The sequence below is a fragment of the Prunus dulcis genome, chromosome 1 (genome assembly GCF_902201215.1).
Source record: "Prunus dulcis chromosome 1, ALMONDv2, whole genome shotgun sequence".
NCBI classification, from domain to species: Eukaryota; Viridiplantae; Streptophyta; class Magnoliopsida; order Rosales; family Rosaceae; genus Prunus; species Prunus dulcis.
Genome location: NC_047650.1, coordinates 19,780,051 through 19,796,388, shown reverse-complemented (window position 1 = coordinate 19,796,388; position 16,338 = coordinate 19,780,051). Strand labels below are relative to the sequence as shown.

The following is a 16,338-nucleotide window of genomic DNA, read 5'->3' as shown; positions in this document are numbered from 1 at the left end:
GTTCGCAATATTTTTTAGGGTTAGTTCTAATTTATTACTCTGAACTCTTACCCTTAAAGTACGTATGCTCTTACATTCTCAATTTTAACGATTACATACCTTAAGCTTTTTATTTTTTTACAATTTGGTTCCGGTGTTAACTTTGACATCAAAATTTCCATTAATTGCTTGCATAGCAGACATGGGTCTCACCTATTCGCTTATTTCGATGTTAGTTGAAGAGTATTTTTGGGTAATTAGTGTCTTCCTACCCATGAAGAACACATTACATGCATTAATACCAAATCATTTTTTAACAAAATACCTTTCAATTCACATTAAAGTAAGTGAATTGATGGGACCCAGACTTATCAAGCAAGCAATTAACTAAAATTTTGACAATGAAGTTAATGAGGGAACCATATTGCACAAAATTGAAAAGTTTAGGATATATAATCATTAAAATTGAGAGTTGAAGAATAAACGTGCCTTAAAGGTAAAAATTCATAGTACTAAATTGAAATTAACCGTATTTTTTTTTAGGCTAAAAGTCACTTTTGGTCCCTGTAGCTTGGCATTTCAACCACTTTTGAGTTTGTAGTTTCAATTCCTTCAATTTTGACCATGTAGTTTTATATTTATAGCAATTCAATGACAAAATTAGTATTCCTGTCAATTTCTTTGATGGTGCAAGGGGAAATTTCGCCAACTCAAAATCCTTGAGTATAAAAGCTCATCTGAAACTCCCATAATTTCATATTAGGGCTTGAAATTGGTCATTTGGGTTTAAGGTTCTTCAAAAATTTGGATTAGTGGTTGAATTTCGAGCCCTAATATGAAATGGGAAGAATTTCAGACAAGCTTTTACGCTCAAGGATTTTGGGTTGACGAAATTACCCCTTATATCGTTAAAGAAATTGACAAGAATACTAATATATCCTTGAATTGCTACAAATACAAAACCACACTAGCAAAATTGACAGAATTGAAACTATATGATCAAAAATAATTGAAGTATCAAACTATAACGATCAAAAGTGACTTTTGACTTCTTTTTTTTCGTCAACATGTGGATGTCTTACTTCAAGACGCTATTGGTTTACATTTTCACCCATTATTATATGGGTTTTAATATTGGTAATCATTGCAATAATGTTTGATAAAATAATATTTCTTACTTTTGAAGTTCGCTTTCAAGATCATTTTAGATCCCAAATTGTCATCTACAACAATTGGGTCTTGAATTTTTATGGTAATTTTAGATCCGTACCGTCTCATAGTCCTTATATATAATCAGCATGTTTACCAAAATTGCATATATCCATAAACTTCTTTGTCTTTTACCAAAATTGTTTATCCATAAATCTTCGTCTGATTATCTTAATCCTATGATTAAGTCATTGACGGCATACCATAAACTGATTTCCACTAAAAGACGAAAAATCTAATCCATAATTTACTAAAACAAAGCGCACGAAGGTTCATATTTGAAAATTGCAGATAAATATGTACTAATGTCAGAAGGAATACGAGAGAACATGCGACTTTGTGACCCCAACGACAAACCCCCTACCGTGGAAGGCTGTCAAATTTCTAAATATTATTGTTCATTTATAAACAATACGAGTAACTGACACGTCTACACGAATATTCTTTTGCAGATGGATATGGAAAAATAAATTAATAAACTAACAGGTCACAATTGTTCAGAGTCTAATGCGTGTTTGATTTCGCCTATAAAAACATGAGGCATGGTGTTGAATTTTAAGACAAGTACCAGAAGAAGAAATGGCAGAGAAAGTGGTGAGCCTGAGAGAAGGGGAGGCAGAGTTAACGAACCAGCACCTGAAGGAGAGAAAGGCGTCATGGGCTAAGTTGCGCCGCGTGGACTCTCTCAGTTTAGAGGCTGGAAGAGTTTCCACGACCCGGAGCCATGGCTCACAGGTCTGTTCTACTATCAATTTCATAGTCCATTAGAGTAGTTTAGAATATCGCACTGTCAAAAGAAAAAAATCATTTCCATGACCTATTATTTCATTGTCAAAAGAAAAAAATCATTTCCATGACCTATTATTTCATTAACACGAGATTTAATCTCGCTTAATTTCTATTATTTATTAAAGACACTGTATTTGATCAGGTAAGATGGTACAAATATAGCAGCAACTAATAATACTTTTGTTTCAGGTAAGTTGGCAAAGAACGTTGAGTTTGGCCTTTCAGAGCATAGGGATTGTGTATGGGGACATAGGGACGTCTCCACTCTATGTGTTTTCGAGCACTTTCACAGATGGTATTGACAACGTCGATGACATTCTAGGGGTATTGTCTCTCATCATCTATACCATAGCTCTCGTGCCCATGCTCAAGTATGTCTTCATCGTCCTCTGGGCCAACGATAACGGCGATGGTAAGATCGATAAACATATGTTCGATCTCAACTCACGTAACAATTAATGTTTCATTTTTTTTCAGGTTCAACTAAACAAAAAATATACTAACATGTGTCGAGGCCGACTCGTCATAGTACTACTTGTTATAAATAAACCAATAACTTTATGAATTAATTTGTCATTAATTACCCCGAAAAACTAATTAAGTGTACATTAATTTGTAGGGGGAACTTTTGCACTGTATTCATTGATGTGTCGGTATGCGAAGGTGAGCTTAATTCCGAATAACCAGCCAGAAGATAGGGAGCTATCCAACTACAAACTGGAAACACCATCCAACGAGTTAAAACGAGCCCAAACCATCAAGAAGAAGTTGGAGAATAGTAAGATGGCCCAATACGTTCTTTTCCTTGTGACCATTATGGGAACTTCCATGGTCATTGGAGATGGGGTTCTTACTCCATGCATTTCAGGTAATTAGTACACTTCAATTGGCAAATAAAATAAGGCACACAATTCTGGCTTTCATGTTTGGTTTTGGATGTTTGCATCTTTCCGCTGTATAATTTTATGGTGTTCTAATAAAATATCTTCTCCAACAACCAAAAAAGTAAGTAATTTACCTATGATGAATTTTCAAACACACCCCAGTATGTGATTTCATAATCTAGACTTCTATTTTTTAATTCTCGTAAAAAGATCATCCTTGCAAATAATTATAAAAATCAGAAGTTGATTGGTCATTTTTGTCTATCATCATAATCATTTTAGTCAAATTGAAAATGAAGTATCATTTATTTATTCGATTGCAATTAGATGATACTTCATTTTCAATTTGACTCATTTTGATTATGGATGATCTTGATAACCGCCTAAAAAATTGACAATGATTCAGATCATAAAACTACATTGTAGGTCTGACAAAAAAAATACAACATGGTGACTGAGTGGACTTTTTATTTTTATTGGAACATTGTGGGTGGACTTAAAAGGTGGTTTGTGTCACACATGGTGTGTATTTGAAAACTTGTTATTTAAATATTCTGTATACTAATATATATTTTCATGCAAGAGTTGAATATTAACACAAATTCTACATACATATTGCGTGCAGTCCTTTCTGCAGTGAGCGGGATTAAGTCTTTAGGCACAGGTAAGGTAACATATACATGTTTTTTTTTTTTTTTTTAAAAAAAATTTGTTTTGTATTGCCCCAAATATTGTGACCAAAACAAAAGGGGAAGAAAACAGAGAAGACTTGGATGTGCAAATCAGAAAGACATTCATTTTAGCGGTTTTCTAACATTGGCTGATCCTAAGAATTGATACAGATGCTGTTGTGGGGATTTCCATAGTAATCTTGATCGTTCTCTTTGCTGCTCAACGATTTGGGACTGATAAAGTGGGCTACACCTTTGCACCTATTATTCTGCTGTGGTTCTTGCTCATCAGCGGCATTGGTCTCTACAACTTGTTCAAACATGACGTTGGTGTATTGCGTGCTTTCAACCCAAAATACATCATAGATTTCTTCAAAAGAAAAGGAAAAAAAGGATGGGTTTCCCTTGGGGGAGTTTTCCTCTGCATTACTGGTATGTGACGGCGCGCGGTTATATGTAGTTTTAACATATCTGATGTCCTTTAATCCTTGTGAACGTTGATTTAACTAGTGGCTTAAATTAACCAGGGACTGAGGCCATGTTTGCTGATTTGGGTCACTTCAATGTCAAAGCAATCCAAGTAAGAGCAGAGCAAATACCCTGTGCATATTTTTTGTGTTTTTGGTTGTCTCCTCAAAAAAAAAGGTTCTTAAAAGTTGCACCATAATGTGTTGCAGATCAGTTTCTCTTGCATCACATTTCCGGCATTAATAACTGCATATAGTGGGCAAGCAGCATTCCTCAGAAAGTTCCCAGGGAAGGTGGAGGACACATTCTATGACTCAATACCAGGTGAGTTTTCACTTCTCAATGTAATTGCACTTTACCACTTTGCTTGAACAATTTTACTAAGTTAATAACTATCTTCATTGGTAAGCAATGTGCAGACCCTTTGTATTGGCCAACTTTCGTCATCGCCGTAGCTGCTGCTATTATTGCCAGTCAGGCTATGATATCTGGGGCATTTTCAATCATCTCCCAGTCCCTAAGTTTGGGTTGTTTCCCGAGAGTTAAGGTTGTTCATACCTCTGCCAAGTATGAGGGTCAGGTGTACATACCTGAGATCAACTACCTGCTTATGGTTGCTTGTGTTATAGTCACTGCAGCATTCAAGACCACCGGAAAGATTGGCAATGCATATGGTAATTAAGCACAAACAATGCATTTTGAATTTTTACAGCACAAATTTGTAGATTTCCAAAATGACGTGTACCTGTTTGTGATGCAGGAATTGCTGTGGTCAGTGTTATGGTCATCACAACATGTTTGCTTACTCTCATTATGTTGGTGATATGGAAGACGAGCATATGGTTGATTGGTCTGTTCTTTGTGGTGTTCATCTCCATCGAGGTGGTTTATTCGTCCGCCGTGCTGTACAAATTCGCGCAAGGTGGTTTCCTTCCTCTGGTCTTTGCTTCTGTCCTTATGGCAATCATGGGGATTTGGCATTATGTGCACAAACAAAAATACATGTTTGAGCTCAACAACAAGGTTTCCACAGAATACATGAAACAGTTGGCCTGTAACCCCAACATAAATAGGGTGCCAGGCATTGGACTTCTATATTCTGAGCTTGTGCAGGGAATTCCCCCTATATTTTCTCACTTCGTCAACAATGTACCCTCCATCCACTCTGTTATAGTGATTGTCTCCGTCAAGCCTATCCCATTCAGCAAAGTTGCATTGGAGGAGAGGTTTCTGTTTCGACAGTTGGAGCCAAGAGAGTACAGAATGTTCCGCTGTGTAGCAAGGTATGGTTACAATGACAGAGTTGAGGAACCTGAAGAGTTCGAGCGCCAACTGGTTGAGAACTTGAAAGAATTCATCCGCCACGAAGTTCACGAACACTTCGTACTTGATGGAGGAGCAACAGAGAAAACAGAGGAGGCAGGGAAAGATGGGGAGTCATTCAATGGTGAAGAATCAGCACAACAAGTTAACCCGCCTCGTGTCTCAAAGGGGTCCATTCAGTCGTTCAATGCTGCGAGGTCGGTGAACTCATCCAGCAGAATTGTCTCTGCACCCATCAAAGGAGCTGAGGAGGAAATTCAGTTTGTGCAAGGAGCTATGAAGGACGGCATAGTTTATCTGCTGGGAGAGACAGAAGTGTTGGCCGCACAGAACTCGTCATTGTTCAAGAAGTTTGTTGTCAACTATGCCTACGATTTCTTGAGGAAAAACTTCAGGCAAGGGGAACAAGTCATGGCAATCCCAAGGACTAGGCTTCTCAAAGTTGGAATGACGTACGAGATATGAGATGACAGTGTTTGTGAGAAAAGGAGTGGTTTGTGTAATGTGCTTCTCAATGTGCTAATTTGTGTGCGGCTCCAACACCAGTTGACAAGCAATATATATGTGTGTTCATCTCATACAAGGCAGAGGCCTGCCATTGTAACTTAGCTAGGAAGTGGTTGTGAGCAATTTGATTTTATATACGTATATACTTTCGTGTGAATTGTTCCACTTGATGAAGATGAGCCTTTGCCTTCAGTATGAAATTGTATAAAGAAGTCCAGCACTGCAAACAAATTACAGTATAGAGACCCTGTTGAATGCCACCATATCCAAGTAGAATCATGCTAAGTAAATTTCTGTTTTGCAGTTGAGCATGATGCTTGTGTGACTAGTTAGATGAACATTCATAAGGAGAGAGAGACATGGTTAAAAATATAAACTGGATAAATTAGATATACAGTACACTCCAGCAATGCACAGAAGTAATGAAAGACGTACAAACGATATTGGATTGAAAGCAGTGTACAGGAACTTCATGTGTGATTAAGTTGTAAGACTAATGCCACTGATGAACAAGAACCACAAGATGATAATTGTGGGAACACATATTTTACCGGCCAATAAAAAGACGACACGTGAAAAAAGGATATTCTTTAGGCCAACTAATTACCTAATTTAATTAGGGAAATTATCTTTAATTTAATATGGGAATATCTCCCTAAATCAAGGAACCAATTTCCAGTAAATCCCTCTTATTAATTCCTATCATCTTTTTGGGAAGGAATAATCCTAACCAAATAAGGATTATACTCTCAAACCCTAGTATACAATGAGCACTATAAATACATGGCTAAACAAGACACTCAAGGTAATTCTTCTCTAATCCTGAAACCCTTCACAAATTCATAATGTAATTCTGAAACCCTACACAAACTCCTCTCTCTCTCTCTCTCTCTCTCTCTTGCCGTCACTCTCTCTCTCTCCTCTCTCCCACACAGCTCCAGCCACCAAACATAGCTCCGGCCACCCGGCTCTCCCCGTGAGAGAAAACTCCGTCCACTTTAGCTATTGTCGTATCTTTCTCAAGATCCAATCGAACTAATTTAGGCATCATAGGGTCTTTAGCCAATATTCCCCCAGGTGTGGTCCATTGACCTAGATTTGTTTTGTAGGAACCAAGGGAGAAGAAAGAGAAGGACATTCGAGGATCGAAGAATCTACGTGTGACTATTCCCCGTGCAAAAATTTGCTCAAACATATTTGGTGCTTTTATTGATAGCACGAGTTATACTCGATGCGTGTTCTTGACTCAAAGGAATCTATTTTCTCATATTCATCCCTCAAACGAAGCCTTCCAAACAACTATGGTTTGAAGCAAGTGCACAAGACGGGTCCAAGACATCACGTCGGGGCTGCATCAAACCAACCGCCACAATCCACCACCAAAGTTATAGATCCACACACCACAACCGTGGCTTCCATCACGATTCCAGCCAGCGCTACTCCTCCTCTCGACCTCGTGGTCGAGAGTGCTACGCCACCATCTTCCACCGGGCCTTCTCGCGGCCCTACGGCCAGCACCACCTTGCTGTCGCAAGGGTTAGCAATCGTCTCCAGTAGCCACCTCCCTCGCAACTTCGCGACAAAATCCAATATACACCTTCATAGTGCCGCCGCGATGCATGGCCCAGTCACCAGTCGCGGCCAACTTGATGTCACCACGAACTTTGGCTCCGTCGTGGAACAATTACATTTATTCCCTCATTTGCCTCCGCACTTGACGTATGCACCTGCATATTCCTACAATGAAACCCTAGCTCGCGTGCAATTAGGCTCCACATAATTCTTTGCCCTTAGACAGATCAACTTAGTTCGAGACCTTGGCCCTGGATATCAAGATGTAGAGAGAAGGAATGACGAACACAACGGCAGGCGGCTCGAGAGGACACAAACAAGTCGAGCAAGAACCAGCAGGCGAGGAGAAGGACAAGAGCGTCTTGCCTAGCAAGAAAGCATGTCACAAGCATCTGCGAGCTCCATCCAAGGTAGATAAAGCCTTCATGCAAGATTAGGTGCAAGGACCAACGTACACGAAAATTTGGGATTGCGATCCAATGTCCATGTGAGCCTAGGCCCGCAAAGAAGCATTCATGAGTGGCTAGGCCCCTAGGGAGATCAGCCTCATGATCCACATCAGATCCTGGCTCAAGTAAATGACAAGCCAAGGCTAAAGAGACTGTCACCCATGAATGGAGATCCCAATAAGTGGAATACCAAAAAGTACTCCGCCTTCCATGGGGCACACAAGCATTATACAAATGAGTGTTATGCTTGGAAAATGCACCTCAAGGAGCTGGTCAGAGAAGGCCATTGCACAAAATTCGTGGTGAAGAAGGCTATCCAGTAGATCAAGGACTGCGATGCTGCCAAGGGGCCTCCCCAGAATGTCATAAGAATTAACACAATCCTAGCTAACTTGGAGAGGTCCGGGCTGACCAACAAGGAAAAGAAAAGGAAGATTAGGCAGGCAACTATGATCTCCCAAGTCTTAACCAGCTACTCAGCAATAGAAGACGATCATGTGATCAGCTTCCAGAAGAAAGACCTATAGGGCTTGATCTGCTACACAATGATGCCCTCTTCATCTGCATCCATATTGCGTAGGCTATGATCGACTGACAACATGTAGACGAGGGTAGCGCTGCCAACATCTTGTAGCTATCGGTTGTCCAGTAGATGGGCATGGAGACCAAGATCAACAAATCAGCCAATAGTTATCTAGCTTCAATTATGTGACCTCAGTTACCGGAGCACGATAGACCTCGACGTATAGACCTCGACGTCTACTCTCCCCAATGATTAGCTCGCAAACTTTCATGATCATTGATGAAGTCTCCCTTACAATGGCATCCTAAACTGACCATGGCTTGGCAAGATAAACGACATCACTTCCATCATATACCAGAAAATCTACTACTTAATCCCGGGGGGCGGTGTCTGGCATATCAACAGCGATCAGGCAATGACGAGAAGATGCTCAATTCAAGGGCTCAAGAAGAGTAAGCAAGTATAGTTCATACCGGTAAGCTGGACAGAACAGGCAATGGAGGAATCATGTCTTATTCCTGACAGTCGAGCAGACCAGAAGGGAAAAGGAATGGTTGAAAGGACCCGCCCCGAATTTCCTGAAACTCGAGACGAATCCTGTGGAATTCCAGACATCACCCCGATGCCGGGCCCACTTACTAAAGACCGAGACTTTCTGCCGAAATTTCGGCAGAGTCTCCCCTATAAATTGGACATTGCCCAAAATTTCAACCTGCATAAAAACACATTTAATATCCACAACTTGCAGCATGCACAATATAATTTCATGCAATTCACATAAACGGTCTTCGGCCTTCCAATAATTCTCATCTACCAAGCATGCTAACAAATCAATTCATGCCTTAAACAAGGCAAATGATAAATTCAAATATGAATTATGACTACTAAATTTCAACATGCATCATTTAACTTTTCCAATCCCAATATACGAGCTTTTAACCTCCTAACACAATCACATCTATGTCCGCGGCTGCACTTAATAACCTTAGGCTGCCTACGTACCCTCACTGAGGGATCAAGCCACACGTAGTTCTTCCTTAAAACCCAATTCCACACATAGGCAATACCTTTATTCATTTCTCTGTATTTCACATAATCTCCACATACGCCGGTACTACCAACGTCATGTATGGGGTTTGTCAACACGCCGGATAACCTACTCCACGTGTGACCTCACCATATTATCACATAATCTCCCCATACGCTGGTACAACCAACGCCACGTATGGGGTCTGTCTCAACGCCGGATAACCTACGCCACGCGAGACCTCAACATCATATAATAATATCTCCTCATAAGCTTGTACAACCAACGCCACGTATGGGGTCTGTCGACACTCCGGTAACCTACGCCACTTGCGACCTCAACATACTATCACAATATCTCCCCATATGCCGGTACAACCAACGCCACGTATGGGGTTTGTCTCAACGCCGGATAACCTATGCTACGCGAGACCTCAACATCATATAATAATATCTCCCCATACGCCGGTACAACCAACGCCACGTATGGGGTCTGCCGACATGCCGGATAACCTACGCCACAGGCGACCTCAACATACTATCACAATATCTCCCTATACCCGGTACAACCAACGCCACGTATGGGGTCTCTCTCAACACCGGATAACCTACGCCACGCGAGACCTCAACATCATACAATAATATCTCCCCATACGCCAGTATAACCAACGCCACATATGGGGTTTGTCGACACGCAGAATAACCTACGCCACGTGCGACCTCAACATACTATCACAATATCTCCCCATATGCCGGTACAACCAACGCCACATATGGGGTCTGTCGACATGCCGGATAACTTACACCACGTGCGACCTCACCGTATTCTCCCCATACGCCGGTACTACCGACGCCACGTATGGGGCCAGTCCGCACGCCAGATAACTTACGCCACGTGGGATCTAACTTTCACAGGGTGGTACTTGTAGTGTAACCAAAATCCGGGGAGGTGCCTAAGGTAGTGCGTATAGCACTTCAAACTGACATTCTAGACTCTTTTTACACCTTTACAAGCATATATAAATATATATATATTAATTCTAATATTGTGTAAACCTCAACAATAGTCTAGCACCCGATAATCCCCCTGAGAAGGTGAGACTACTCCGGAAGACTCACGGTCAACCAAGGGTCAAACTACCCTAACCTTGGTCAAATGGGCCCACGGGGCCCACGACCTCCAAATTCTGATCCGAAAGTTCCTATGGGTTCTACAAGGTATAGGACACTCGTCCTGCAAGTTTGGTCCAGATCGGACGGTCGGATCGCTCACGATCGCACGATCTGACGGTTATTATAAAACATAAACTTTAAATTAATAAATCGGAACATTCGTGGCTCCGATTCACGATCCGTGAAATCCTACACGATCCTATAAATACCTAGATTAACATATATTATATTCGAGACCATCCAACGGTCCCAACCTATCGAACCAGGATAACGCGCAATATGCGAAAGTCCGTTCAATAGTCAAACGACGTCCGAATTGAGATCCGCAAAATCCTACGCACTCGTGACAACCTAAGGATCTCATTGAGGTAAAGTGCAACTTCACTACCCTAGCCCACGCGCCGCCCCACACGCCGGCAACGTTGGGTGCCCAAAGCGATTACGCATCGCCGGAAAATCTCAAAACCATAGCTCCAAACTCCTACCCTAGGTATAACACCCTATTTGGAGCCACTTTTGTTCTTGGACTTACCCCTGATAAGGTCATAATTTCACACATTCGCATGCCTTCTTTGCTTAGTAATTTTGTTTAGCTTCTCTTTATTTTGAGTCTCTTACCTATGTTTGTGTGTTTTGTAGGTTAAGACAACAAGGGGATGACATTTGATACACTTCATGCATGTTAATGGCTGAGTGGCACAAGAGGAATATGAGCTTAAAGACAAAACCAATTTGAGCCACACTCCTTGTCAGTCCAGTTTCGTAGGTCATCTTGCAGGCCTCATTTCAGCAACGTACACAGGTCGGATGAGGAGACATCCTTGACAGAAGTTGTTTCAATGGGTGTCTATTATAACATATCCAAAGTTCAGCCCAATTGGATAAAGCTGGAGCCTTCAGAACATCAAAGTCTCAACCAAGTTCACAGAAAAGTCATAGTTGGCTGCCATCACATTTAATGTGGCTACATCCCTAGAGCCATGTGCTACACATAAAAGCAGCCACACATGGGAGACAAATCAGTTTGGGAAGTCAGAAAGATGAACAAAAGTCAAGATTGCCATAAAGAGACCAAGAATAATTCACCAAAGCATTTATTGGGCAGCTGGAGCAATTGACTTTTTTGGCAGCTGGAGCAGTTGGCATTTATTGGGCAGCTTAGGCAATTAGGAGCAGCTAAGAGAGGTGTGTTTCATCAGGTAGAGGGGAGGACGAAATTTCACTCTATAAAAGAGAAGGGTCAGACACACACATGAACATCATCATTTACTCTCATACACACATTCAGATTCACCACAAAGAGAGAAGAGAGCTTGGGGCTGTCAAGGGAGCTTGGAGCTGTCCTGGGAACTTCCTTGCTGCCATCATCTAGTTCTTCTCCTCTCTTTACCCTATCTATGTATTTCTTATTTTCTGTATTCATAGTTATGTCTAGCTAATCCATTTAGTTGGGGCTTAGGATGAAGCCCTAGTCATGAATATTCAATGTTATGGATGATTTTATAGTTAATTGATTTCCTTGCTTTTATTATCAAGTTGTTAATCTCCAGTTTGTTATGTGCTTGATGTGTTTTCTTGGAGTAGCTAACTAGGATTTTATGCATCTAGCACAGGTTGGGAAGGGGTTTAGATTCACCAATTCTACTCTCCTTTCACAAGCAACATATGAATGACCTAAGAATCATTCAAGGGGTTAATAACCATAGGTTGACTAGGACAGATACCATGTTCTAGGACTTGTGTGATTATCATATTCTCAAGGAGCTTAATGACTCTTGTATGCTTTATTCTAAGTAGATACCATGCTTAGGTTGCATATTAGAGATCACGTGTTGTGTAGATACCATGCATAATCACATGCCTTAGGAGAATCATGCATCCTGCACCTAGATACCATAGGCTTGTATGCGATAATCTATTGTTGATGAAGCTTGAGTCAATTTCTATGCATTCATAACTTGGATAGGAAAACTAGTGGTGGATTCCAATGCTCTAACACCTCTCAATCATTGTTTCACAATTTGTTGATTGCTGCCCAGTGTTTAATTTCGAGCACTTTCAGTTCACTTTCTTCTTTTCATTTTAACAACAAAACCCCCCATTTCGAGTGCGTGTGTGGTGCTAGGATTCTGTCCTAGACCTTGAGTAATTAGCAAGAGGCATTGTTGAATTCGACCTTGCCTTTAGCTAGTTAGTCAGTTTCTTTGTTTTATGTTTTTCTAGCATTCTAAGTAATTTGACTTGGAACCAAGTTACCATTCTCCGTGGGATCGACCTCGTATTTACATAAGCTATACTATAAATGGTTCGTGCACTTGCGAGAATTAAAGTTGCTGTTTTTAATAACTCATTTTAGTTGTTAAGGATAGGCTCAACAACCCCAAAAACTGACCGAAAGTAGCCGAAATCGCGATCCCAAAATCAACCTAAATCCAATTCGAAAATCGAGTTACCTACATCCAAAATAGATGCAATCCTACCCAACCATCAGCTAGAGCATGAAAAATATGTAGAAATCTATACCTTACTCGTCTGAATTGGTGGCCGGAGGAGAGAGATCAAGCTCCTTGAATTTTAGGTTAAAACCGGCCGAATTTTTGCATTTTCTGGCGATAACAGGTGGTTCCAGCGGCTGAGATTGGTCGGGATGGGAAGAGGGAGGTTGCCTGGTTATTTTGGGACCCGTGCCACCCCAAGCGATGGCCGGATGCGACGGTGGTGGCCCAAAAACCACTGCGATGAACAGTAACAGGGGGCTGTTTTCTGTGCGCAGGGAGAGAGAGAGAGAGAGAGAGAGAGAGAGAGAGAGAGAGAGAGAGAAAATCTGATTTTTATAAAAAAAATCCAATTTCAAAATATTTACGATTTTGCCACTGAACTTGTTTTGCTCGTAACTTCTTCGTTTCAACTCCAAATCGAGCCCACTACGTGTCTACGGACTCATCTCAGTACGACCTTCCCAAAAATACTAGTCACTGCCCCAAACTCCTTTCAGGTAAGAAAATGACCAAAATACCCCTATCCCAAGGGTAAATTTGTAATTTCCCTTAAATAATTTAAATAAGGGATTAAATTTGGAGTCGAGGTATTACAATGCTCATTCCCTAATAGCAATTAAAGAACTAGGACCAAGACAAGGGAATCTGTTCGGAGGTCTCTCCTAAAGAATGATGAAAGCCCGATGAGGACGTTAAGTTAGTACCCCATAATCCTAACAAGCTAGAGAGAAAAGCACGGATCGGCTCACACCGAAACCCAGAAGAAAATGTGGAGCTTACCACATTCCTCCAAAACAACAAAGACGTGTTCACATGGTCACCATCTGACATGCTAGGAATCGACCCCCAGATCATCTGTCACAGGCTCCATGTCAACCCAACAAGTAGACCAGTAGAGCAGAAGAGACGCAACTTCTCTCCCGAGCGAGCCTACTCATAGTGGCTAGCCAAGGTTATTTTGGTGGCAAAGAAATACCAAAGCAAGTGGAGAGTTTGCGTCGATTATACCGACCACAACAAGGCATGCCCGAAGGACAACTTTTCATTACCCAAAATTGATCAGCTTGTAGATTCAACTTCCGGTAATCAGCGACTTAGCTTCATGGACGCATACTTTGGCTATAATCAAATCATGATGCATGAAGATGACAAAGCGAAGACTTCTTTCATAATCGAAAAAGGCACATACTACTACAAAGTCAAGCTCTTTGAGCTGAAGAGCACCAAACAACATACCAGAGGCTCGTGAACAAGATTTTCAAAGAGCAGATCGGTAAGACTATGGAGGTTCACGTAGATGACATGTTGGTCAAAGCTCCCTAACGAGCATCCTATTGGGAGCTAGGCTTGTCAACCTTTGGACGAGATGTTCACGCATCCGAAAGACCTTTTGCCTGAGCAAATGACTCTTTGACCTTCTTAGCCGCAGCCATCCTCGCCTCCAAAGGAGTCAACAAGGCTGAATTAGTCCCACGCTTGACTGCTTGTGGCTCAACAGATAGATTCGATGGCTAAATGGATGAGCAATCCTCTTAGTTCGACCTTCATCCCTTGACTGGTGCAGATGACTCAAACTTCAATAGGGAATGTCAGCAACCAACCACAATCGGCAGCTGCCGACAGCAGTAGACATGTGCACGGCCAAAATTGCCAGCACCAACCCAAGCCGCAGAACAGCCCAGACCAGCGCCAACGTTCCTCGCCACTTCTCTGTTCCAGCTACAGCAATGTAGAAGGGGGGGAAAAAAAAGCCACGGTAGCAGCCATTGCCAATAACTGCCGCCGTAGCTCCAGCCGCTGCATCATGACGACAATTGGCTAGTCAAGCCAGCCTGTCCTTGCCGCTAAAAAAAATCAAAGAAAAAAAAAAGTTTGACATACCTTGGTGTGCACAACAACACCTCTCCTCAACAAGCAGTACAATCCTCCAATATCTCTCTCACAAGCTAGAAAGTAGAGGAAACAAGTTTGCAATGTGAAGAGGAACGAAGAGAAGCCTTGTATTTATAAAGGTTGGGCATCCTAGGTCAATTAGGAGCCCAACTCCAAGAAGGGAGCCCAGATGCAATTGGAAAGCCCGATGGATATTTCTCATCTCTTCCATGCCTCACAAGAGCCATGTAGAAGCTAAGGGGAATTTGTGAGAACACATATTTCACCAGCCAATAAGAAAACGACACATAGAAAAAGAATATTCCTTAGGTCAACTAATTACCCTAATTAAATCCTATTTAATTAGGTAATTATCTTTGATTTAAGATGTGAATATCTCCCTAAATCGAGGAACCAATTTCCAGCAAATCTCTCTTATTAATTCCTATCATCTTTTTTGGGTAATCATAACCAAATAAGGATTATTCTCCCAAACCCTAGTATACAAGGAGCACTATAAATACATGGCTACATAAGACACTCAAGGTAATTCTTCTCTAATTCTGAAACCCTACACAAGACTCTCTCTCTCTCTACCACTCTCTCTATCTCTCTCCTCTCTCCCACACGGCTCCGGCCACCTGGCTCTCCCTGTGAGAGAAAACTCCGTCCACTTTAGTTATTGTCATATCTTTCTCAAGATCCAATCGAACTTAGGCATTGGAAGGCTTTTGGCCAAGACCCCTAGGTGTGGTCCATTGACCTAGATTTGTTTTACAGGAACCAAGGGAGAAGAAAGAGAAAGACGTTTGAGGGTCGAAGAATCTACGTGCGAATATTCCTCTTGATAAAATTTGCTAAAAAAATAACAAGAACAGAGCTGAAGACCCCGTTATCACGTTCCAAATCTTGGAGATTCTGTTTGATGTTCAACAATTTGGGACTGATAAAGTGGGCTTTGCCTTTGCTCCGATCATCTTGTTGTGGTTCACCTTCATCAGTGGCATTGGTGTCTACAACTTAATCACACATGGCGTCACTGTGTGTTACGTGCTTTCAATCTAGATTTGCTTGCTCACCACCAGGTTCTTTGCAGAATTCCTTTTTTTTTATTCTTGAACTTCATTCTAGATTTGCGTGCTTTCAATCTAAATTTGCTTGCTCATTGCTTTGGTAGTTGGGTTGTTTTATAGGTTCAACCCACCTACCAAGGCAATGAGCTTTTAATGAAGATCAAGAACAAGAAAGCATAAGGGTTCATGCAAAGAAAGTGGTTAGCAAGACCAAGAATGAATTCGTAGAGACAGAGGAAGGAACATTAAAAAAAAAAAAACCTCACACCTGAGTTTAAGTTGAACTGCATGGGCCTCTAAGTGTAGTTGATTCATAAAGTTG

The 16,338-nt window shown here is 41.3% G+C and overlaps 1 protein-coding gene across 1 annotated transcript; it reads left to right on the top strand.

Moving 5' to 3' along the window:
* The first annotated feature begins 1,767 nt into the window (after window positions 1-1,767).
* LOC117616115 (potassium transporter 5-like) lies at window positions 1,768-6,004 on the top strand. Its single transcript, XM_034345329.1, has 9 exons — window positions 1,768-1,923; window positions 2,167-2,389; window positions 2,597-2,845; window positions 3,487-3,525; window positions 3,704-3,964; window positions 4,060-4,112; window positions 4,210-4,324; window positions 4,420-4,674; window positions 4,761-6,004. Exons 1-9 carry the CDS (start codon window positions 1,768-1,770, stop codon window positions 5,786-5,788), a joined length of 2,379 nt encoding a protein of 792 aa, XP_034201220.1. The 3' UTR covers window positions 5,789-6,004.
* The last annotated feature ends 10,334 nt before the right edge of the window (window positions 6,005-16,338 follow it).